Genomic DNA, 27584 nt, shown 5'->3' with positions numbered 1-27584 from the left:
TAATTAACACATTTTATTTTAATAATATAATATAATCTGCAGGAAAAAATAAGCAATGCAATATGTTTAACTTTTAAAATAAAGGTGACACCATTTCACCTGAAAAAGGGCCTTGAGAATACTCTGTGTTGCAGTTCAACTTTTATTGGGAGTGCTGCAATGTTTGATATGGTCTATTAATGTGGGTAATAACCTCAGGTTTGACTTTAATATTGAATCGCCTGGAGCCATGAGGAGAGTTCATACCCAGGTTGTAAGCTTGTTGTGGATTCTGCGCGCCATTTTGATTATCCACAACTGAAGATTTCTTCTCGGACGGGTTTGGTTGAGTGATGTACTGTCTGTGGGGCCAGACAAAACCACGGGTTTGTGTAATATTGCGTTTGGGTTGAGCTCCTTGGATATTTCTATTCAATATACCAGAGTTGAAACTTGATACCGAAACATTTCTTACCTTATTAATATCGAAATTTCTGCTTTGGAAATTCCTGTTGTGGTTATAGTAGTTGGGTCTCCTGAATTGACTTGCAACACTAGAATTTGAATTTTGGGCTTGAAGATTCCTATAGTTGGTTTGACCGGCATTGGAGTTTCTAAGTGGATTAACTCGTCTAAGTCCATCAGGATTGGGATTGCCCCTAAGAACATGAGCGTCACGGTTGCTTAAGGAACTTCCAGGATGTGACATCCAGGTTCGACTTTCAGGATTGAAGCTTGTCGCCTGAACCTTTCCGGTCTGTACTGGCATCACAACCTTGCTGGCCGAAGATGCTGGATTCTGACGATCCGAAGGTGAGGGTCTGTGGTTGAGGACATGGGCTGGTTGTTGTTGTCTTCTGGCCTGCTGGACTCCAGGTGCCATGTAGTTTGGAATGTACTCCACTCGGACCTCGGGGGAGTGTTGTGGATTAGTGCATCTCGGTTTGCGGACATACAGTCCAGAGTCTGCCTCCACCTCATTTGAATGGCTTGAACTCTGTTTAAAATATTAACGTTCTACATTACAATATCTCACATACACACAGCAAAATATAGGTTTTAATAATGTTATGTACACAATAACAATGAGTTTTTTAACCATTAAAAGTAGAGTAGTACAATAGGGTTTTCTTATCTTATATGTTAAATATTACCTATATTCGTTCATCTTATAAAATGACAAATTATAAATTCGAGTATATGTAGGACCAACTGGACATACAACCGGTGTATTGTAAGATTTCTTAAAGAATTCAAATTTAATATTCTTTTATTTTCAGAAAAGCATTGTATACATTGCAGCTACATTTTATAACTGTATCTAACCCTCTAGCATTGCTAATCAAGGGATAAAATTTGATTAAAAAACGATTATATTAAAAATACTCTACATGAATATTGTTTTACATAAATACATCTACATTAATATTAATTACCTGAATTCAGGAATAAATAATTATTGTAATAATGAATAAGTAAAAATAATTTATACATATTTATATATATTAAACTTATTCCATCTTACAAAACAAAGTACAAAAATTCTTTTTGTTTGAAAATTAAGAAAAAAAAAATTGAAATAAAAAACTATAAAGTTATTAGAAATACAATTGAACATTCTATATTTAATGGAGTGGAAATTCGTTCTCAAAGCCATTGTGAGTGACCTCTGCTTATCTGTGCTTTAAAAAAGAAAGTTGCCTATGGGGTTATCAGTGCTGGGTTGTTTAACTGTAATGATATGTCTAAAAGAATTGGAAGCTAATGTGATGGATCATAAAAATAAACTAGAAGATATTGTTATGTGTTGTATATTGTTTCTTGTTGAATATTTTCATTGTGAAATGAACATGAAAAGAGGAGTGACTCATTTCCTCAGAGCGGGTGGTGGGGTAAAGTACTAGTAAGGTGCTACGTGAATGCGTCACTCTAAAGTTACGGATTGCTGAATGAAAAAAAGAAACAAAGATCAGGTCTTTGTATAAGTTTAACTTTTCGGAACAATCAGCAGAAAAGAAAGAACTGATAAACACTCATCGTGGACCTTAGGAGAGGGTTTGTAACGTATCACCTCCTAATATTAGCATACTGATTAAAAGAACTCATAATTACCCGCGAAATGGACAGATATTTCTCATTGAGCAAATATTCTGATGTGGTTATTGATGAATGTTATTTATAATGCCATGAAACTATACACAAATAACATTAACAACTTTTGGTAAAGAGTTTCTTTTTTACATTACGTAAATAATAATTAAATTAATGTTCTAGTAACAATTTTTCTTTAGTTTAACATTAACATTTTTGTGGTAAACTGTAAATTTGTCTAGATTTTTTGAAGGTATTACAAACAATTTTAATTTGGTTATTTTTCTATCTCAAGATTTGCTTCTCTAAATACATTTACAGTTCAATTTGCGTTTTCCAGTAATTCTCGTTATCATTACTCATGAAAGAACTTAAAAATATCACATAGATGCGCCACATCCTCTGCACTAGCATGACCACTAATTTGGGGAAAGTGCAAGACATTTTCTTTTTGTACTAACAATATTGCTTTGAAGTACTATATAGCCTACTGATTTTAGAATCCGAGTTAAGTTCCAAAGAAATCATTTTTAGTTTGTTAATACAATTTTAGTATACTTCAAGGTGCCTAGAGCGCCTATGATTAACACATAACGACATACAACACTTATTATTGATGCCATAAACTTAATAATACAACCTTTATCTCACCGTTGTGTTGTGGACCTGTCTGTTTCTTATTACCTTGAGTTGTAGAAGATAACCTTTAAATGTTAACTTTTATTTTATCTGACTTAAAAATTAATGTTAGAATTGGGAAAAAATATAAATAACTGTAGTGTAAAAGATTTTGTTTTAACGATCAAAACCCAAACAATTCACGTGGATAAAAAAACCGATACAATGAAAAATTAAAGGACACGAGAAAATGTAACAAAAGAGACAAACGGCACAAACCTTGTGCTCCTATATTTTTAAGGGTCTTCCTCCGACAAGATGAACCTATGCGCCAAATTTTAAATCTCTAGGATCTTTCTATCAAGAGTTCAAAAAGCGACGGACGGAGTGACGAATAGACCGACGGACAGATTGCCATTTGACATTTTTAATTCAAAAATTATAAAAGATCTTCCTTAGACCAAGAGGGTCAATTGTATCAAGTTTCAAGGCCCCAAAACCTGTTTATGAAGAATTTGAACGGACGGACAGACCTTTCGACCCAAAAATATATGTGAGGTTTTTTCCTTGGATCAAGAGGAACCTTCGTGTCAAGTGTTAAGGCCCTAAGACGTTTCTTCTTTTAAGTCGTTGATTTATTTTTATTATACTTCATTGAGGCTTACCTAGGATCAGTATCACTATAACGAGTAATGGTTATGTTGTGATCGGACATGTGACAAATTCATTACTGTTAGGTATTTTATTTTTTATGTGCAGAGTTAGTTTTTTTCAGAGGAAGAAGATTTAAGAAAAATTCAAATTTGTATACCCTTTTTCATTTAAAATTGCAAATATTTTACTTTAATTCGAATAGTGTGTATATTTTACAATATTTTACTAACAACAAGAACAACTTATATTGTGTGATGTCACCTACTAAACATATCCGCAATAAATAAAATCTTGAAATTAAAGATTGATTTAGGGATAATTATTTAGTTTTGATTAGGTAGAAAAATAAAATTGTATGTGTTCGAATGTCTTGAGCTCAAAATAAGAAAGTAACACTTTCATTTGCTGTATTTACAATCGATGTATTTGACAATTAATATTCTTGGTACTTCTTTATATTTCTGGACACTTCCGTTGAATGCTTGGACTGCAAACACATGTTCAAAATTTTAAATGCAATTCAAACTTATAGAGCTGAATGTTAGCAGTTATTTTTCTTTAGAAGTTGTTACTTAGCTTCTGTTATTAAAATTTGCATATTTGAGTCCTTTCTTATACAGAATTTGCCATATTGGTATAAGGCACCTCTAACATTTATGATGGACGTAGAATAATGATGAAATATAATTTAAGAACTTGTTTAATGTATGTTACTTTAAAATGATTTTAAATAATCAAGGATCAATTATAATACATCGTCCTGGATTACGTTTTGAGCATTGCTCTGAAATTTGCTGGTAAAAGAGGGTTCATTGGTTGTAAAAAACACCGAAATAGAATATGAGCACAATATAAAGGTATATATGTATATGTATAAAGGTAATATTCTAAAATGTTCTCCACTCCAAATAACTGGAGTCTAGATGGAGTAATGACACCAAGACTTGATGTTATAAATATTTATTCAGTAAGCAGTTTGTATAAAAACTCCTTACTAATTACTGAATACATATTTATAAAATAAAATCTAAATTAATTTGAATAAAAATATAAAATAAATTAGTATATAATTAGGGATTACTTTCCACTCCTACAACGATTGGGATTATTAGGATCGGAGGACATGTTTGAATTATTTTACAGCCCATGTGTATGCCCAAAGAAGTTGAAACTTTGTAAACAACTTTATCATATATGCCAGTACATATATTTATAAGATAATAACACATTATATGAATTTTCTTCATACAAAATAAAAATTAGATGTTTGGCTAATATATTGCTTATTACAAAAATTAAAATTTATCTAATATTATATGTTGCTTTAATTGCAAGCAATATTTCCTTTAATTGGATACGTGTTATTAGTTGCGTTAATGTCTTCTGGAATTATTATTACATTTCTAAAACATGTTTTTATTTACCAGGGGTTTTTGTATATATCGAACGGTTTTCGGGATATTGATTACTTATAAACCCCATAAGAATTGTTATATCATAGTGAACTGGCGATATAAGGCTGAAACAAGGAAACAAGGTCAAATTTGGTACAAAAATTGATCTTATAAATATCTTACTAAGTTCATTGTCCAACTTGATACGGCATTTCCGTATTAACATTGAACAGCCATTGAAACCTTAACAATTTACAAGCCCTTTATTCATGAACCTTAATAAAAATAAAAGAGTATTCTTGAATGCTTGTTACTTTCCTAAACTTTTGATGTGAACAAAATTTTGTATCTCAACCAGTTTTCAAGATACTTAATACATGGTAATCAATGAGAAATCAATTATAAATATTTTAGTTGTCACAAAATTTACCCACTTCTTCTGACTGACAAATCCAAAAGTACGATTTTTATTCACGAATGACTTAAGTTTATCTGAAAAATGTAAAACTGAGATCCGCTTGTAAATAAAGGTATTGTGTCTCTTCACTGTAGCATACCTCAGTTATACATTCGTATAATCCTTTGCATAATATCCTGACATATTATTTTAATGTAAACCCCTGATAGAGCACTGTGTTACTACAATGCAGCCCAGTTTGCTAACGTTGAGCATCAATTGTATAAGTTCCAAACATTTGTTATCCATTTACCTTTTTTAATGATAATTTGAAATATCTTCAGGCGAAACAAATTTTCATATATTTCATAGCCATATATATATATATATATATATATATATATATATATATATATATATATATATATATATATATACAATTAATTTCATAGCCAATTAATAACAAATTAAATTGTCTGGTTTTGTTACGTATAATATACATACTCATATTTTAGTAACAGAATAATAATCTGCAAACGAAATTTCGTATAACTCCTTAAAAATAATTTGATCTCTATACTTTACTTTTACATTATTTACTGAACCAATTAATTTTAATGAGTGAGCGAGAGAAGGTTAAGTGATTTATACTGTAATATTTTACTAAACAAGTTAATTTTTTTTAAGTTTACAATTTTATCATAACAATAGTTTCATTAAAACTCTATAAAATCAAGATCAAGTAAAAACTAAGTGAATTTTAAACCTAATATTATTTAATAAACCCAATTCATTGTAATGAGTGAGCGAGAAAAAGTTAAATGATTTATACTAGTATTTTACTAAATTAAGTTAATTATTTCCAAATTTATAATTTTTATCATCATCATAGTTTCATTAAAAATCAAAATCAACTGAAAAATTAGTAGAATTTTGTATTTAAAACTTTACCTCAAAATATAAAATTATTATTTTGTACAAAATAACGTATTTCAACAATTAAATATTATATTTACTATAGTATTTGAAAATGAAGACACTTACCCCTAACTGTGCAGTAGATTCTCCACTTACACCAGTACAAAAAAGAAGGAGGGATAAGAAAATTTGAAAACTGAACTTCATTCTCTCAACTGAAGCCTACCCACAAGAGCAAACAAAGAATCGATACTGCTACACTTGTTCGCGGTGTTAAGGTAAAACTGGACAAATGTAATTGCTCATAGATGATAAGAACCAGGCATGCACGTAATCCCTTGCAAACAATAGGTAATCAAAAAGCACCGATTGCAATCCACAATTAACAATTCCAATAAATTCTAACAGTTAACCACTGATTCGTAAAAGAGAAACATTTGAATCGCAGTGACTGGTGATATATTGGTTTGAAAAGAAAAATCTGGAACATAAGTGAATGAATCATAATATGAGTAATACTAAGCGCAATCGGCACACATTCAAAATAAAATAGAATTCATTACACCGTATCTTTTTAACAATAATTGTTAATATATTATTTAATATTCTGTTGATGGTTGGTATACCAAATATTCTTAATGCTGGATACTGGAAGATATTTCAGCCTCCTGATTGGTATAATATTTAATATAGTGTCTGATGTGCTTTTTCTCTCTTTTAAGCCTTAGCTCCAGTTATATAGGCTTCGATGAACACTGGTTTATTTTCGAATTTCACACACTGTTTCGTGTCTATACATTATTGGCCCTCCCCGGGATTTGAACCCGTGATCAATCACTGTTCAATACTAAAGCTGAATATTTATTATTTACTTTTGTGTCTTATAAGTTAACATAAAAAATGAATAAAATAGCTGGGTTTCTTTAGATACAGAAGAAAACTATAAACATACAACAACCGATAAAAACATCTGGTAATAAATGCAGGTTATTACAATGAACACATGAGTAATACTATGCTAAATATTATATTATCATTTCCCCCAGATTTGTTCTGTGTCATAGTCCTGCAGGTACAGTGATGGTATTCGGAAACGCCACGATCGGGGACTATAAATTATTTTGAGGTAAAGAATGTCTATGTTTTGATGAATAGTAATCGTATTTGAATCACCTGTGGAAGGTTGTGAATTTATCTCCGTGGCATGATCCGGTGATCCATGTATGTCAAGATTTGCTTCATCATCAGTTGAATAACTGACTGGATTTTGATTTTCATGTGATCCAGGTTCTGGTGCTGGAACTAGATCTCTGGTTGATACTGCTTTCTCTCGACCGTCCGAGAATATAACGTGTGCATAGTCAGCCAGGATTCGCTTGGTTCACCTTCTTCTACTAAAGAATCAAATTTGTTGGATCGGTGTGATTCCTAATAAGGACAGGACCATATAGGGAAAGCCAGTTTGGAACTTAATTACCATAATGAGATCTCCTGGGATGCTTTGACATAATTTTTTGTGCCACTGATCCATTTTAGAATGATTTAAGGTATAAAACAGTGTTTCGGGGCTTAGATCTGAGATCATGAAACAGTTTTACAAGCATCAATGATGTTACTTAAACTTATATTCTACTTTTCGTAATTTTGAGTGAATAGTTAAACGAAGAAGCAAAACTTGAACTATTTTTAGATTTTTAGTGTTGAGGAATCCTAAAGTCGGTGTTCGTAGTGCTTTTAGTAAATGAGTAATACAATAAAGCCCTAAAATGATTTTAATATAGAATTAGGGCTATTTGAGGTACACTTTATTTCCTATGTTTGCAATTATGTTTAAATTCATAACATTCAAATTTTATAGAAGAACAAAACCAAACTTTCAATACTCTTACTAAATGAATTATTTCTAATATAGTTTTGACATAGTTTTATAATAAAACACGTACACCTCACTGCAGTTAAATTACTTTTAAAAATGTTAGTTTATACCTGTAAATTATAATTTAATAGTGTACGTATTAAGAGTTTGCAGCGTTTAACATGAAACTCAATTGAGTTTTCAAGTTATTTCCCTGTAAAATGGAGAATGTGAATGAAAATGAAATGGAATTACAATCTTTGCAATACCTTTTAATTTTAAAAAAATAAGAGAAACATTTTATAGGTAACTATGTCAGATTGGTAAATAATGTGAGACTGTAGAAACATAACAATGACAAGCCACACACTACCATACGCTACAACTATCAAGAAGTAATCAGAAATGGAGTTACGTTTAATTTATAACTCGCGCTAGTACACAGGGAGCTTATCAAGTTATTCTCCTTGACCACAAGGTGCTTATCAAAATAATCCCCTTGACCACATGGTGATTATCAAGCTAATCACCTTGACCACATGATTATTATCAAATTAATCCCCTTAATTACATAGTGTTTACCAAGATAATTCCCATGACCACATAATGCTTACCAAGTTAATCCCCTTGACCAATGTTTTTGTCAAGTTATTCTCCTTGATCACACGGTGCTTACCAAGTTAATCCCCTCGACTACATGGTTCTCATCAAGTTAATCCCCTTGACCACATGGTGCTTATCAAGTTATTCTCCTTGATCACACGGTATTTATCAAGCTAATCCCCTTGACCACATGGTGATTTTCAAAATAATCCCCTTGACCTTATGGTTCTTATAGAGTTAATCCTCTTGACCACATGGTTCTTATCAAGTTATTCTCCTTGATCACACGGTATTTATCAAGCTAATCCCCTTGACCACATGGTGATTACCAAGCTAATCACCTTGACCACATGATTATTATCAAATTAATCCCCTAAATCACATAGTGTTTACCAAGATAATCTCCATGGCCACATAATGCTTACCAAGTTAATCCCCTTGACAACATTTTTTATCAAGTTATTCTCCTTGATCACACGGTGCTTACCAAGTTAATCCCCTCGACCACATAGGTCTTATCAAGTTAATCCCCTTGACCACATAATGCTTACCAAGTAAATCCCCTTAACCACATGTTTGTTAGCAAGTTATTCTCCTTGATAACACGGTGTTTATCAAGTTAATCCCCTTTACCACATGGTGCTTATCAAGTTAATCCCCTCGGCCAAATGTTTCTTATTAAGTTAATCCCCTTGACCATATCATGCTTATCAAGTTAATACCCTTTAGCACATGGTGCTTAACAAGTTATTCCTCTTGACCACATAATGCTTACCAAGGTAATCCCCTCCACCACATGGTGCTTATCAAGTTAATCCCTTTAACCATATATTGCTTATCAAGTTTATCCCCGTGACCACATAATGCTTATCAAGTTAATCCTCTTGACCACATGGTTCTTATCAAGTTATTCTCCTTGATCACACTGTGCTTATCAAGTTAATCGCTTTAGCTACATGATTATTACCAAGTTCATCCCCTTCACAACATGATGCTTATCAAGTAAATCCCCTTGACCACATGATTCTTATCAAGTTAATACCCTTTAACCACATAGTGCTTACCAAGTTTATCCCCATGACCACTTAATGCTTATTAAGTTAGTCCTCTTGACCTTATAGATTTTATCAAGTTATTCCCCTGAATAAGTATATTTTCTTAGCTAATATCTCAAGAGCTTGTTAACCAAAACGTTTAGCTATAGTGTGGGTCCCAATATACCAACATATGGTGCTATAAAACTGGAAATTATAAAATATGTGTAGTCATGTTATTTTCTAGACCCCGTCATAGATACTTACTGAAAAATCGCCATATACATGGCGAATAATTTCTTTTAATAGCATAGGTTAGACCCATAACCTTTTTAATAAATGGGTACATTCGTTTAAAATAACCAAACTGAAAATGATTTACCTGAACCAATGATGGTCAATAATAACCAATAGGCTAATTGCATTACGTGCATTAAGCAGATTACCTTTTAACATGCAATAAAAATCTCACTACCCACGTATCATGTTTATAGATGGCACTTGTTTTAGCTGATATGGAAAAGGCTTTCGTTTAAAAACAAAATTCACTTAACATATAATCATAAATTCAAAGAGTAATTTAATTATTGGATAAGTTAAAATTAGACGTCATTTGAGGTTCAGAAATATTTTCTAATTTTTATCAATTTATCAATAATATCCCTTCAAAAACTTGCAGCAGTAAAATTACGCGGCTATTATTTATTTTACTTCTTGAGAAGCTGGCACATGTATAAAATATAATTATTTTTTGTCACTTAAAGTTATTGAATGAACTTGCGTATGTACATAAAAAAGGAAAAACCCAATCCAACGTATTAAGTTTAAAAATCTTTAAAAATCTAAACATGGTTTATTTATTACAAATTTGAAAATGCGCGGTTTTATCCCTCAATGAATAGCCTAATTTCATATATTTTAGTAAAAAAAGAAGGCAGGTGATCAATCCTTTTTCCATTAAGACTTAAGCCCAATACATTTAGAATTTATTACCGAAAAGAATAATACTACGGCTGTTCAAATCTTGCAGGTCACAAGGATGAAGTCTCGATCCTGAGTGCCAGATGCAGTTACAATAACATTCGAAGTAAACTGTCTTTCTCTTATCGTAAATTTCCATTAACAACTTCGAGCAATAACTCTGCACAATTTCTGCCTATTTTCGAAAGTAGACAAATAAACTTATAAGTTTTTTTAGTAGGTAGGTAGGTGTCATTTGGGGACTCAATTGGCGGGAAAAAACTAACAATCAAACCAAAATATCTATTTACATTAAGATTTTTCAAATGAAAAAGTGTTACTGTACATACATATAACTAAAATCTTAAAACTATATACCCATAATTGGTAAAAACATTTATCCTAAACAAAGATGCTGACAGTCATATAAATGTGGCGTAAAAACAAGTCAAAATACAAATTTAATAGTTCAGTAATTTGTTTTACTACTATGATTAACAAAATTTTGAACAAGTATAAAAAACTTTGTGTAGATCTTCAGTTACATAATAATTACTAGTTTAAATTCACAGAGTGCATTTAACTGAAAGTATACATATTCTGAAGTTCTAAACAATTGAAAACAAACCAAAAAAAGCATTTATGTATTTTTTATGAGTACAGGTTACGTACAGTTCAAGTAATATAAGTGAACAGTCAATACATGATTAAGATTATTCCATACTTAATTTACATCCTCCATACAGTACATGAACTAATCATTAACGACATCTCTTATTCTGGCGGAGAGGTTTTCACCTTAGGTATGCTAATCGGTTTATCATATACTGATGTAGCCCTTAAATCTGCCTTCAGTCTTATGATTCAGCACAGCTTAAATAATATTGTTTATGAATATATTTTCTACTGACTTTAAAGTATGTGGTATAATTTGAAGCTTGTATGAGTTAGGTTAAAAATACCACCCACATTTATATCAAATTTAATTGTTGACAAACATGAAAAAACGAATTTGTATAACTTCTTACAAAAAGAAAAAAGTGTCTTTTACTTCCCTGTTTTAATTTGATGAAAAGTCCTTTAGAATACCATCACATCCAGATTGAGGAGTATCCAAGGACTGGAGTTCTTCTGAAGAATCGCCCGTTAGAAGTTTCGGTCTTTTCAGGGATGTCTCAGTTGTCTGCACTAGAAGAATCAATTAAACCTGTCGTTGGAACTATAAAATTGTACAATGTTCTTCTTTAGGACCCACGTTTTTAGACACATTTTCATTGTAGAGTACCGGCCTGCAGATGCCTAAGAAATCCCGAGCTTGTCCGTTTAGACATTTCTTCACCGGTCCATCCAGCGTATGCCTCTTCCTGAGTAACAAGCGCTGGGGTTCTCCTGAGGGATAGCTCGTGGAAGTTTGGGATGTTATAGAGATGTCCCGGTCGTCTTTACCAGAAGAATCAATTGAATCAGTCGTTGAAAACTTTTCAGCACTATTTGATTCTGATATTTCGCTATTATCTTCATCACGATCCATGCTTTTGGGCGCACTTTTCTTGTAGATTACCGATCTGCAGATGCCCAAGAAATCCAAAGCTTGACCTTTTAGACTTTTGAACACCGGTCCTTCCAGGATATGCCTCTTCCTGCGTGCCGAGAGCTGGGGTTCATCTATGGGGTCACTCGTGGAAGTTTGAGTGGTTCCAGAGATGTCACGGTCATCTTTACCAGAAGAATCATTTAAATCAGTCGTTGGAATTTGTTCAGCACTATTATACTCAGATATTTTGCTATTATGTTCTTCAGGATTAATGTTTTTGGAAACCATTTTATTGTACATTATCGGCCTGCATTTGCCCAAGAGGTCCCGAGCTTGACCTTTGGGACATTGCAACTCCCGAACATCCGCGATATTCCTTTTCCTTCGTATCAAGCTTTGGGGTTCTTCACCCCTGTTTGACATTGTTATTTCACAATTATCTTCAGCAGGATCCATATCTGCGGGCACATGTTCGGCATTTTCGACTTCCTGTATTTCTACGGCACAATATAACTGATCCATAATGTTCCTTAATGTATGAAATCACAGCCAAAACAAAAATCTGCGTGCTTCTAACTTACTAGTTGTTGCATTAAGTGTAGGATAATTAGTGATGATGGTGTGGCTAAAGCAACAGCACAGATAAGGCGGCCCAGCGAGATAATATCAGTTGAAATGTAACTCATTCGTTCATAGATGCCGAATTTGTTGGAAATTCTTGTAGTTAAATTTTATAGATCGATTAAACTAATATAATTTTAGGATTTTAACTATAAAACAACACAAGTGGGTTGATCTGTTCGGATGGAGATATATCTTGTATATTGGAAAAAGTAAATACTAATAGTCGTTGCACAATTACAATTTATATTAACACTAGCACTTACACAATTTGCTGACGAATGATTGGAACGGCTTTAGACACATCCTTTTTAAGTCTTATACATATGTTGTGAGCCTAGCCTACAACGATGTTTAAGTTAGTTGATAACTCGGACCTGATGAGTTCCACATCAGCGAGTCAACAACTCAAGGGTCAGAAACAAGGGTTATAAATACCATCTCCGTGCACTGAGTCAACATCAATAACGTTCTATAATTAGCGGCCATGTAGCAGGGTGACCGTGGAAGAATGCCAATTAGGCTGATGATCAGCTAGCTAGTTGTCGGTGACAAGGATTTCTGTTTTGTGAAAGAGTCTAGTAAGAGTAGTTACTAATTATTAACTTTTGACTTTAAACATGTTGATTTGTGAAGTGTATAAAAGTAATTAAACGATTACTCGATTACTGTAGTGTAATCGTTACTTGAATTTTTATGCTTTACACTCCGAATAACCGGCTCCCCAGCCAAGCTCCCAAACATCCATTCCACCTCCAACAAATTTTAGCACTGTGGTTAGCAATGGCGATTAAGTTTAAAGACCAGTGTTTTGGTACTCTGAAAAATATTTCAATGCCAAATAATCTTTAACCATATTTCTTTGCAATTTATTTGTTATTCTCTGAATTTAATTGTATAGCTCGAACCATTTTAGTAAGATTTGATATATTTTAGACCTATGTGGAGGTACCCTAAAGTCAAAGTACGTAGCTTTTTTGTAAAAGCAGTTATGAAGTAATACGATGAAGCCAGATGATTTTGAAACAGGAGTAAGCCTATTTGAGGTACATATTATTTCAGTGTCGAAGTAAACTTTAACACAACCGTATATAGTAGTAGTTTTTACGTAACAGATTATTAAAATACAAACAACCAAAATATTTTTTATAATTATGTTTAAGATTACTATAAGGACACGTTCCTTTTTCGCGGACCATCTGACTCCTTTTTTTTTGTTTATACCTTCGACATTTGTTTTTAAAAGTATAAGTATTTGTCAACCTGGAGCAATATATATTGTATACCTTTGTTTTTCAAACTCTTTTCAATATATTTTCTTATTTCCTTAGATCAGTCGAGGAATGATATCAATTACCATATAACTATTCAGTGTCGTATCAATCATCAGAACAAAACGGACAAACTGCCCCTGGGATATTTTTTTTCTGTAAAATCTTATTCTTTGTATTTGATGTACTTTCTGTGAACCCAGTTTCAATGGTCATACGTTCGCGTCAGTAGCTCGGTACCTGACACTGTAGTAATCAAACGAATGGGTTCGTTTTCATGGTCCAGGGCATAAATACTCCGTTTTTAATATTCCAGCTCATATTTATAATGCCGTCCCAAAATGTAAAAACAAGCTAATTTCAAAAAGTTTTGAAATTACGCACAAGAATTTTTGATCATTTAATTGAATTTAATAAAAAATTATTAGTACAGAAATCTTTGACATACTGAAAAGAAAATCACAAACGTTTTAACCAATTAGCCTAATTTTATGTCATCTTATGCAGTGTGCCTATACTTTACACTGAAGTGATTTTCCAAAGCATTTTCAAGGCATAAGGCAGCATATATATAGAATAATATATAGTAATAAAAATCAGACGATATTAAGTTTGATTGAAATTAACTGCCTGTGCAACACACGTGTGTTTTAGTAATCAGGTATTTTAGAAAAAAAACTTTCATGAGTTGAAACCTGAAACTTGAAAGGCTGTTGTGCAGAACTGTATAATTGGATGCATTTTAAATTTAAAAAAGACACACCTAGAATGTTAAAATTTTTTATTAATGCCACATATGTATCAAACGTATATGTATAAGATCTCTGGAAATTGATTGTAATGCAGAATTGACAAAGCCTTTTAAATAATACATGTTTTGTTACATCAGATCCCAATTATGTACTCCTTCAAAATATATTTATTTTTCATCTTGTAATACAAAATTAAATGGATCATACCCAGTTATTAATCATGTAACAACTTATTCGATATGTGTGAGACATGGGATTATCGTCTACTGATTAGAGAGAACTCTGAACTGTATAATTACTGTGTAAATTCTAATCATGACTTTTTGAAAGCTGTTTCCATTTTGACATTACACGTTTTAAATAAGTACAAATGAACGTGGTATTTAGTTTGCATGTTAAAAAACCGAGACCCTAACTGTAAATGTTGAAAAAAGTCTGAAGTTGAATTAATTTCAGGCAACAAGAATTAACGAAGGTTTGTGAAAATTTAAGTAATCTTAGAAAGTTATCTCAATTTGAGGTAAGAATACTTATTACATAAATATACATAGTACTACTCTGACATAGTATACTAATCCGAAATGCTTACAGTCACATAAATGGGGCTTAGTAAAAAATCCCAAAGCAACAGCCTTTTGCTTCAGTAAATTTGTATACTTCTGGTAATAACGAAAGTTTTAACAACTATAAGAAAATTTGAGTATATATGCAGTTGCAAAACATTACTAATTTTAATTATGAAACTATACAGGGATTGCATTAATCTATAATTGTATCTATTCTACCTATCTTAAACAAGAAATTGTTTATAGATATATTTTCTACTGACTTACTTCTAAATATTTGGTATACCTAGAAACTTGCAAGATTTGGGTTAAAAATACCATCCACATTTCTATAATAAAATACAATAATTTTATTTCTTTACGAAAAAAATAATGCACTTTTTAAAGAAAATAGTGTCTTTTACTTCCCTGTTTTGATTTTTCTGTAATGTCCATCAGAATACAGGCCTGCAGTTGCCCAAGAAATCCCGAGCTTGTCCTTCTGGGCAGTCAAACAGCGGTGCATCCAGGATATGCCTCTTGTTGCGTGTCGAGCGACAGGGTTCTTCTATGGACTCGCTCGTGTCAGAGTTGTCTTGGTCCGTAGGATGACTGTCATCTTCGCCAGAACAATCAGTTTCATCAGCAGTTGCCGATTCTTCACTACTATTTGACACTGTTATTTCACCATTAACTTCAGCAGGATCCATATTTACGGGCACGTGTTCGGTATCTTCGACTTCCGGTATGTCTACGGCACAGTCTAACTGATCCATCCTCAGTGTCCTTGTTCCTCAGTGTCTTGTCTTGAAATCACAACAAAAACTCTAATCTGCGTCCTTCTAACCTACCAGATGTTGCTTTAAGTGTTGGATTAGAAGTGAAGGTGGTGTGACAGAAACGACAGCTCTCTTCTTATCGTATCAATGATGAGATAAAGTGTCCCAGCCTATTCTCGGAGTAAACAAACTTATCTTTTATCACGATTACCACAAGATTTCAATTCTTAGGAATTTATTGTATCAGATTTAATAGACCACTCGTTTATTAGATGCTGAATTTGTTGGAAGTTCTTGAATTAAATTGTCATAGAACGATTAAACTAATATAACTTTAGGATTTTTACGATACAAGTGGGCTGGTCTGATGCGGATGGATATATATCTATAATATTGGAAATAATAAATATTAACATTACGTTGCTCACTTAAATTTATATTATTAGTGGCACTTACTAAACTTCCTTCCGAATAATAGGAACGTCTAAGACACAGTATTTCTAAATGGTATATAGATATTGTGGGCCAAGTCTATATTAATGTCTTAAGTAAATTAAGATAACTCGAACCAGACGAGTGACACATCAGTGAGTCAACAACTCAAAGATCAGATACAATCTCCCAAACACTCCCTCTACCTACCGAACCATCCTTGGCACTGTAGTCAGTCACTGTACAAAACACTTCAGTAATACCGATTTGGACTCGGAGACCTGTGGTTGGTGCCCTGAAAAGTTTACGTACTAAATACTAAATCAAATGTCTCTGAAACACTCCTCGCATTTAGTTGAATTGCTTCAACGCTATCAGTAGCACTTGAATAATTTCCGTACTGTTGTCCGTAGGTTTCTTAGTGAGAGCAGTTATGAAATAATACGTTAATGGCCTAAGATGATTTTGAGATAGGATTAGGGCTTTTTAAAAACATATTATTTTAGTTTTTAAGTCAACTTTAATCACAATCGTTTATAGTAGATTTTATTTGACAGAAGTATTTAAATATGAAAAACCACAATAATGTCATTGAATAGGGTTCTCAATTAAAAACCCTATTATTATTAACAATAATATTAACAATAATATTTCAATTATGTTAAGTTTCTAAAAGGACACATGCCTGTTTCGCGGGCCAACTCACTCCTCGTCTTTGTTTGTGCCTTCGGTATGCGTTATTAGAAAGTATAAATTTCTGTACATCAGGTGAAATATACAATGTCCTTGAGTTTCAATCTTTGTGTAATATATCGTCTTAATTCCTTGGTTCAGTACAGGAATTATTGTTTATCAATTTTCTTATAAACCAATTAATAAAAAAGGAGTACCTGCCCCTTCGGTAGGTTTTATATGTATAAAGAAATTTTCTTTGTATTTTTTTGTGATGAAAGTTATTCCCTTGGCACATGGAATAACCTAATTGTACCATGGACACATGGATGTAATGGTATATATTATTTTAGTATTTAAGTAAACTTTAAACACAATTGTTTATAGTATATTTTACGTGACAGAAGTACCAAAATCTAAACAAACTCAATAATTTCTTTGTAGAGAGGTCTTAATATAAAAAAACTACAATAATATTTCAATTATGTTAAGTTTCTACAAGGACACATGCCAGTTTCGCGGGACATCTGACTCCTCGTCTTTGTTTATACCTTCGGTGTGCATTATTAGAAAGTATGAATATCTGTACATCTGACAACCAGATTAAAATCAAAACTAATAATTTGCTTTGCTTTATGCCAAATAAGATACAGTTTATTTAATGTTTACAGAACTTCTTAATAAAATAGAAATAACATTTCAATCACTATTAAACGAAACCGTACTTTGGATTTAAATAGGAATAAATTAAACAATGTATCTGACAAATATAAAAATTTGTAGCAACTGTTCAATTATCATTACATTCCATAAATCTGCTCTCTAATGGCCTTTAAATGATATACATAAAATATTTCCGAAATATTACATACTATAAACTACACACGGCTGAACACTACCAGTTTACAAATTCATCTCTGCACAATGTCTAAGATTTAAATATGCAGCCTATTAGTTTTTGTGTGTTTTTATTGACTTATTTTATTTTAATAAATTAGAATGAAATTTTATTTGTTATTATTTATCCACGGTTAAATTATTCAGTTAACTCCCACCTGTACTGCCAAGAATGTTTTAGTCACTTAAACCCCGCCAATCCGGTCCATTCAAACATTCAAAATTCTTTCTTACACAGTACTGATTTGCCTAAACATCTCTTTCTTAGGCTTGACAGAATCGAGCAAACTGCCACAAAATGGAATACATTCTCTATTTCGTTTAAGTTACATAGTGAACATTCAAAATTTGCGCACGTCAGCCAAGGTTTTATGCGCACGGTCAGGAAAGCCCCACCGTTAGTTGGAGGTCAAGGCTAACATACTGCGAGTTATAACGAGAGGTGCGCGCCTGGCCCTCGCACAATATCCGTCAAGAGCCCCGCCCCCCTCCAATACACCCAACAACCGACCTTGCAACACAGCTGATTCTGTTACAATCTATTGATATGTTATGTTTACGTCCTATCAATTTCCAAGTTTTGCAAAAACACGATTTTTTTGACTATTAATTTAAATAACTGCTTAGGGAGTCTATTGTCGTCCAAACTATTCAAATTAAGCAAGTAATTAATTTTACTTTTTAACGTAAATAAGTGTAATTTTTCAATGCCGGTCTCCAAGTGAAGATCGTAATTTGGTGTACTTCTCGGGATTCTAAATAATTTCTTAATAAAGAATATTTGGACCGATTCAACAGAACCCATTTCGCTGCAACCCCACACCTATGAGCCATAACACAGAATAGATCTTATGACTGTATTAAAATACTTAAACTCTAATCTAAGAGACATTGTTTGAACTGATGAAACTATTCCAAACGAAATTGATCGCTAATTTTGTCAATTTTACTTAATGATGTAGATACTGTTAACATGATAGTGAGGTAGAAAATGTAATACCTAGATATTTATGACTGTTGACTACTTCCACCCGCTTTCCAACAAACCACCCCTTTTCGTCCTGTCCTAATTTCCACCCTTTTCTAAAAACTCTATTTTTGGATTTTTTTCTAATTTACAGTAAGATTCCATAATTTATAGTTTCCAAAGTTATTGACCATAGGTTGCAGTACTGTACTTGTGGGTGCCAGTAGAACTACGCCATCGGCGTACATTAAAGTGCTTACTCGAATCCCTTCAAACTTACACCCACCCCCTAAAACTTCAGGTAAACCATTGATAAAAAGAAAGAACATCAGTGGGCTAAGTATACAACCCTGCATTAAGCCCACCGACGTTTCGAAGCTGTTCGTAATACCATCTCTAGTCCACTCTCCATCTCTAGTCCACTCTCCATCTCTAGTACCGTCATAGTAATTCTTCAAAACATTTAACACCTGAGTTGACATACCTAAACAAGATATTTTACACACTAACACACACACACACACACACACACACACACACACACACACACACACACACACACACACACACCCACACACAATATCTTAGATCAGTTTTAAAAGAAAACTACAATTGTTTACTGTACAACATTTCGTTGTAATTACAACTTTGTCAAGTACACTTGTAAAACATACACAGAATAATATATATATATATATATATATATATATATATATATATATATATATATATATATATATTATAATATTATTAATAATAATATATATATATTATTAGCAGAAAGACAGCTAAGTGATAGTTCTACGTACAAACAAATTGATGAAGAACTAACATCAGCATTTAACCAAGAAATCCGTGAATACCTTACTCAAGAGGCTGCTAATGAGGATCTTTCAGATGATATGCTAAATCTTCTTGTCCCAAAAGCACCAAGAACACAAATTTTCTACCATTTACGAAAAATACATTAACCATCGAGACCACCTCCTGGCAGACCTATCGTGGCAAGCATCGGTTCTCCTACAGAGCGAATCTCAGCATTCGTCGACAACCTGCAACCCCTGGTGAGAAATCTTCCATCCTACATCAAAAACACCGGACACTTTTTATCAAGACTCAAGGATGTTCACCAGCTACTTCCTGATGAGACGATTCTTGTAACGATAGGTGTAGAATCGCTTTACACTAACATTCCACATCAAGGTGGTCTGGAAGCCGCCACACATTTTCTTGAAAGAAGGCCAAATAATACTAAACCTTCAACAAACTTTCTAACCTCACTCATTAATTTAATTTATGAATAATTTCAAATTCATGGATCAGAACTATCTCCAAATTAAAGGAACGGCGATGGGTACTCGAATGGCCCCATCATACGCCAACCTTTTTATGGGATTTGTAGAACAAAATTTTCTTAAAACTCAAAATTTCCTTCCTTTATTGTGGCTAAGATTTATAGATGACATTTGTGTAGTCTGAAATCATGGGTTAGACAAACTTCATCATTTCATTGATAGTTTAAATAAATTTGCATGTATTAACTTTAATTGGAATATTAATCACAAAATCGTCACTTTTTTGAATGTTGAAGTTTTTCTAGAAAATCGTATTTTAAAAACCAAAATACATGTTAAGGGTACTAATAAAATGAATTACTTACATTACAGTAGCTGCCATCCAAATCATGTAAAAAAGTCCATACCAAAAAGTCTTTCCCTTAGAGCCAAATCCTTATGTACAAACGCTTCAGATTTCAAAATTTACAAAAGCAAACTTACTAAAGCTCTTTCTAACAGGGGATACCCTAAAAAACATTTTAACCGGCAGCTCAGACAACCAAAAAAGGCTACAAATATTCCAAATCGCTTCCAAAATGATCCTAAATTTATAACAAAATTTTATCCTGGTTTGTACAAATTCAATAGAGTTATGAAAATTGGCTATGAAATTTAAAAAAACTTGCCCTTAACTGAGAAATTATTGTCCAGGCCACCTAGAATATTATTTAAGAGACCTAAAAATTTGAAGAATATGCTTGTAAGGCCCAAAATTCATGTTGGAAAAATTATGAAAATTTATCTTTTGGCTGTGAACTTTGTAATAAACCACGTTGTGGTATTTGCAAAATTATTGATAAGACCGATCAATTCCAAAGTAGCGTCACTAAAAAAACTTATCCAATAGCTGGTAAATTGGACTGTACCTCCAACAATTCAATTTACCAGCTAACCTGTAGGTTTTGTCCCAAGGACTACATTGGGCAAACCTCAAATTCTTTGCGGGTAAGAATGACCGGTCACCGTTTTTCTATCAATCACAAAGACGACCAAAAACCAGTAGCCTTACACGCTATTCACCATAACAAAAGCTTTGAGGATTGTTACTTTTTATGAAAGTCATTTGAAAGGTATTTGGTCTTCCGATTATATGTTAGTTTGCTTATTTAAACGCATATGTGACAGATACGGCCAAATACAAAATAATTGAATCGGAAAAAGTAAGCGCTCTGTGGTGTAATGGTAGCAGAGTCACCCGGCAAGTGAGAGATCCGGGTTCGACTCCCGGCGGAGCAAGTACTTTTTGTGATTCAATGTTTATTGAAATTAAATAAGGCTATTGCCATTTATACAATTTAATGTACATACATATATATATATATATATATATATATATATATATATATATATATATAAGAGAATTTCTATGAAACATATCGAACGCAGATGAAAAATCCACGAAAAAGTATTACAATTTTTATTTTTAATTGAAATATGTAAATTGATCATTGTCGTTAAATTAAATATGTTATCCATGGTGGAATAGTTTTTTTCTGAAACTCACTTGACATTCCGTAAGTGTATTTCGAGTCAACAGCCAGTGCTGTAATCTATTGTTAATAAGACTAAAAATAATTTACTTATCGTGTCGATGAATGACAAGCCCCTTTAGTTTGGTACCACATTAAAGTCGCCCTTTTTGAGCGGAGGAAAAGTACTAGATTTTTTATACGAACTCGGTATTGTTCCATTTTGATAAATATTATTAAAAATAATAACTAGCTTATTCAAAAATAGATCTATGGGGTTCCAAAGAACTGAAAAGGTATCCTGTCGTATCCCGGTACCTTGCCGTTTTTGACTTTCTTTAAAACTGATTTTATTTAATTTAAACTAAAATTTGTGTTCAATGCGTTATTTAATATTAGTAGTTCGGCATAAACAATATTGTGATGGGTGAAAGGAGGATTCAACAGGCTGTTAAAATAATCAGGCCATTATTCTGTATTTATATTTCCAACGCGTAGTACTTTCCAAGTAGGCCTCTTTTTGAAAGTATTTATAGCTTTCCAGCAGCGTCTTGTATATAATATTTGATTTAAGTCAAACAATAATATTGATATAAAATTAATTTTTTTCTATTTATATAATAGTTTTAAAATATTCTGATTTTGCTTGTGGTGAATCAGTTTTCCGAAACAGATTTAGTAGTTTAAACATTATTGCGTTGTGAAAGACATTGAAAATAGAACCACGGCTGCTTGTTTTAAAAAACTTTGTACTCTTACTTTGTTTGCTAGGTTTAAATGAGGCTGAATTAATAATACTGTTCGTTATTTTGTTAACATCGCTTTGAGTGTTGCCCGAAGCTGAAAATTACAGATCGGCTGGTCAAGTTTGACACCATAATGGTGGCTGTCTTCAGCCGTCCATGGCAGATTTGGTAGCAACGAAAACAAAATTCCCCCTCCCCCCGGTGTATCCAGTAACAGGTTCGCCAACATTACAATAAAAGTTTACCGTGACTTAATAAAAGATGGTCAGAGCCCAGTTCAGTTAACTCCTCAAAGTCAACAACAACTTCCAAGCACGCTATATAAGCCGCAACAATACCAATTACGAGATTTTCTGTTTTACCTATAAAATAATATGAACTCACCCTCCCTGTTGCCTCCGGAACTACAAGACTCGAATCATCAAACAATTCCAACAACTGCCTCCCTTTTGAATCTAACAATTGTTTTTTGAGATTCTTTTATGAGTTAAGTTATAATTGAGGCCCTCTAATATCATTTCCTCAAAATAATATTATTCCGTTCCGTTCCAATCCGCCCATTTAAATATCCTACAACAACTATTTATTTATTTGCATCTCGGTAAGAAACTGTTTTAGAATTTCAAACTCGGTTTCCCACTCATTAAAATTTATGTACGAAGAAAAGATGTTGATTTGTGGATCCTCTCTTAAACCTAATTTGGCTTCGACTAAACTGAAATTATTAAGTATTTTTAAGGAAAGACACTTAGTAACTTGTGAAATATTATTATTAAAAAACAACACCCCCTATAGCCCATTCAAAAGCTGCAGATCTTGTGGCAGAGATGAATGTAAAAGTTAATAAATAAGCTTGAAAATAAGGTTATTGCCTTTATCCGTAACAAGTTCCAACAAAAATATTATGTCATAGCTGTTAAATTAATTCTGTAAAATGAACATGGTTAATTTTAGACTTTAAACCACAAATATTATAACTTAATACTTTTATAATAGTCTTACTTCCATTTCCTTGGATAACACTCATTACTCCTCGCCCGTCCGATGGATGATTGGCAGGACTCCCTCAACCAGACACAAAGGGTTCATCATCCTCACAAGGAAATTGGGTCCCGTTTATGACTAACCAGTCCCGATACATCCGTCTGGTCAAATGGCGCTTATTAAGTTGTTCACCTGGACACATGAATAAATGAACGAATCTTTTTATTCACCACTGTACAAGTGTTGAAACAGAAAGATATGACAATTCTCAAATAAAACAATGGATGCTTATCAACATGTATTTCTTATCAATTAATTCCCTTGTACACCTGGTGATTACCAAGTTATCCAACTGGACACCAGGATAACCTGGATTCCCTCGATACATGACGTGATAATATCTCAAGAGTTATAATTCTGTTAACCACAAAGTTTAGCCATTGTGTGGGTCCCCACTATACAAACATATTTACAGTTTTTACAGGGCATATTTGCAAAAACTTAGAGTTACCATGAGATCCCGTCATGTAAAATAATAGTTTTACATGCTTACTGTAAGATCGCCATGTAAAAATTAATAAATTCTGTCTATAGCATTTGTGAGACCCATAACCTTTCAAATAAGTGGGCATATTCTGTATTAATCTGAACCAATGATGGTCAGTATAACCCGTAAGCTGATAGCTTTACGTGATTTAGAGCTTTTAACTTGCTCTACATATCATGAATATAGTAGGCACTTCATTTAGCCTAATTTTGAAAAGGATTTTGTTTAAAACCAAGGTTTTCTTAGACATATAATTATATATTTGTAAAGCAATTCAATGATACTATAATTAAAAATACTTCATCATTCGTGGCTACGAAATCAATTCAGATTTTGATATAAGTATTTCCTCATTAACAATACCCCTTCAATAATATATAATAAATTGACATTTCATGTGTGATAATTAAAATTACATGACTATTATTTTATTTCGCCTTGAGAATATACAGGGTAAGGTAAACATATGGAATTTAATTTTCTTTTTATTGCCAAAATGTATTATTTGAAACTATCTATATAAATCCAATACATGAGTAAAATAAAAAAAACAACAATAAAAACAACGGTATTAGGTTTATTAAGTTAAAAAATAATATCTGTGAGTTATTTTATACAACAAATAGCCTAATTTCTTATATTATAGTAGTAAATATGTAATAAATGCTTTCTTCATCAAAATACAATAAAAGTACGGATAAAGCCACACGTTAATTCAAAATTAATTAATTTATCTTGTAATATAAAGGTAAATGGATCATAAGACGTTTTTAATTAGATAATAACGTATTTGATATTCCTTAGATATGGTGTTATTCTATAACTGAATGGAGAGGATCCTGAACTGTATAGTTAATCTGTAAACCCTACTCCACGTTAAACATGATTTTGTGACATGTGTCTATTCTAACATTGAGCTTTTTAAAATTAGTAAAAACTAAAACAGAACTTGGTTTGAATATTCAAAGTAAGCAAAACTACAACAACAATATAAATATCTCCCATCAACCTTTTTATTGTGAAGTGAACACTGGAAGTATGAAAAAATATTAAGACGCCAAATGAATAAACGTGAAGAAGGTGAAATAACAGAATAAGACAATAAATACATACAACTAAAAACAGTAGGAATGTTGGAACTAGTTATAGATAAGAAGAATTTACGAATATATGTCAAATTTAAGTGGCCTTTGAAAATAATCTCCATTTTTGGTAACAATACAAAAATAAATATAACGTAATTTTTATTTTTTTACCCTGCAATGCTGACAGCATATAAATAGGGTGTAAGAATACAGTTCAAATAAAATAAATCTAACAATGATTCAGTACTTTTGTCTACTCCTAGAAGTTAAAAAAGTTTCAACAACTATAAGAATATTTTAGTACATTCGCAGTTACAAAATAATTACTAGTTTTAATTCTTTACCAATCCAAAATGTGCATATAACTACCATACAAGGTGACAGTTATATAGTATATAAGTACATATCCTAGGACTACTTTATAACTTTTAAAAGACAAGAGATATCACGACCAAATTTGGCATACCTTTACTGGTAATAGTGAGCTACCTTTACGTGTATATGGTGATCAGATGTCACCTTTCGGGAACGACTCGTCGGGAGCGTAGAAAATCTTTAATAACAGCCTATGTTAAGTTGTACACCAATTTAAAACTGTAGTTGAACAGAAAACAATTCCGAAAATCGTACTTCAAAAGGTACGCTTACATAAGAAATAACTAATACTGTATCTGTTACAAGTTGAAGGGAATAGTTATTACAGTTAACTAATTTCAAAGTAGGTGTTCACAGTTCCCCCCTGGTTGTTTGCAACGTGCTAAGCGTAATCAGGAATATCTGCTGCTAAGACAAGTACACTGATAAGTGAAAGTTCTGTAGTGGGACTGTTAGGGTTTCTCATCCACCGGTCTTCCCACAATGGCTTGTTATCTCCTGATGGAATGTTGTGATATTAATATGAATAGAATTGGTCAAAGCCGAATACTTTTGGACGATATTGTATTCTCAGATAATCAACTACGTTGAATGTAAATGTTAGCAAGCATAACTGCAGGTTATGGGATAATGATAATCCACACTTGATGTTAGTGTCTCACAAAAAACATCACCAAAAACTTCAAGTTTTGGACGGTATAAAAAGTAACTTAATTATAGGACCATTTTTAGTTGCTGGAAATTTCAAATAAGTCTATATATGCTCTAAAATGAGATAGTTCCTGTTCTACAAGCTAGTCTAAGTGCTAACACCCAAACGCGTTCTTTCCAACAAGACGAAGCACCACTACATTATGGTGTTTAAGTGAGATAATACTTAGATACAATATTCCCGCACGCCAAATGGAATAAAAGTGAAGCAATATATGAAGCTAACAATATATACAAGCAACAGAGAAAATTCTAAAAGTTGACCTAATTTTAGGTAATAGGAATTGCAGAATGTATGTGAAAAATTAAGTAATTTTAGAAAGTTAATTTTAGATTTAAAAGTTAGTGGTAAAAAGTAGAAACATATTTTTGCACAAATATTTGTATCCTAAACTAACACTTGATGTTAGTATCTCACACAAAATATCCCCAAAACTTCAAGTATAAAATGAAACTCAATTATAGGACCATTTTTCATTGATGGAAATTAAATTTCAAGTATCAAGATATGCTCCGAAATAAGATAGTTCCGGTTAGTCTTGGCGCTGACTTTCAAATGTGTTTATTCCAACAACCACTTTTCGATGTTCAGTTTGACGCAATACTTGATACAATATTCCCACACCAGTGGATTTGAAAATGATCAGTTTGATGTTAGTGTCTCACACAAAACATACCCAAAAACTTCAAGTATAAAATGAAACTCAATTATAGGACCATTTTTAATTGATGGAAATTAAATTTCCAAGTATCAAGATATGCTCCAAAATGATATAATTCCGGTTAGTCTTGGCGCTGACTTTCAAATGTGTTTATTCCAACAACCACTTTTCGATGTTCAGTTTGACGCAATACTTGATACAATATTCCCACACCAGTGGATTTGAAAATGATCAGTAAAACGTCGCTAGACGGCCGGAGGTGAACATTTTGAACGCCTACTTTGAAGTTAGCTCGTTCAAACGAGTATTCTCTTCAACTTGTAACAAGGTGTAGTATTAGTTCTTTCTTATGTACAATGTATTAAACATTTTTTAAACTTTAAGCAACAATTACATCCGACTGGATCATCGTATTGAAGCCCGGTTTGCGGCATTAGGTTCAGTTCAACAAGACCTGTAAAATAACTCATAGGCTGTTATTATAAATTTTCTAGTAACCTCTGAGGGTCGTACTCTAAAGGTGACATCCGATCACCATGTAACAGGAAAGAAGCTTACTAATACCAATAACGCTATGCTACACTTAGTTGTGATATCTCTTGTCGTTTGAAAGGTATAAGACGACCTTTAGCTTAATTGTAACTCTGTATATATCTGTGATTTACTAGAAACCCGACATGGGTTTTTTTAATTAT

General features: G+C 32.5%; 1 protein-coding gene across 2 annotated transcripts; it reads right to left on the bottom strand.

The window, feature by feature from the left end:
- LOC124362066 lies at positions 1-23733 on the bottom strand. 2 transcript variants are annotated; one of them, XM_046816238.1, is made up of 2 exons: positions 23528-23733; positions 1-976 (listed from the first exon to the last, which is right to left on the bottom strand). In XM_046816238.1, exons 1-2 carry the CDS (start codon positions 23531-23533, stop codon positions 143-145), a joined length of 840 nt encoding a protein of 279 aa, XP_046672194.1. In that variant the 5' UTR covers positions 23534-23733; the 3' UTR covers positions 1-142. The 2 variants fall into 2 exon arrangements, with proteins under 2 accessions (XP_046672194.1, XP_046672193.1); XM_046816237.1 differs by lacking the exon at positions 23528-23733 and adding an exon at positions 6178-6340.
- Between the last annotated feature and the right edge of the window lie 3851 nt (positions 23734-27584).

This window comes from Homalodisca vitripennis, chromosome 5 (assembly GCF_021130785.1).
Source record: "Homalodisca vitripennis isolate AUS2020 chromosome 5, UT_GWSS_2.1, whole genome shotgun sequence".
In the NCBI taxonomy this organism is placed as follows: domain Eukaryota; kingdom Metazoa; phylum Arthropoda; class Insecta; order Hemiptera; family Cicadellidae; genus Homalodisca; species Homalodisca vitripennis.
Note: the sequence above shows the minus strand (reverse complement) of the source record. Positions and strands in the feature narration are given on the sequence as shown.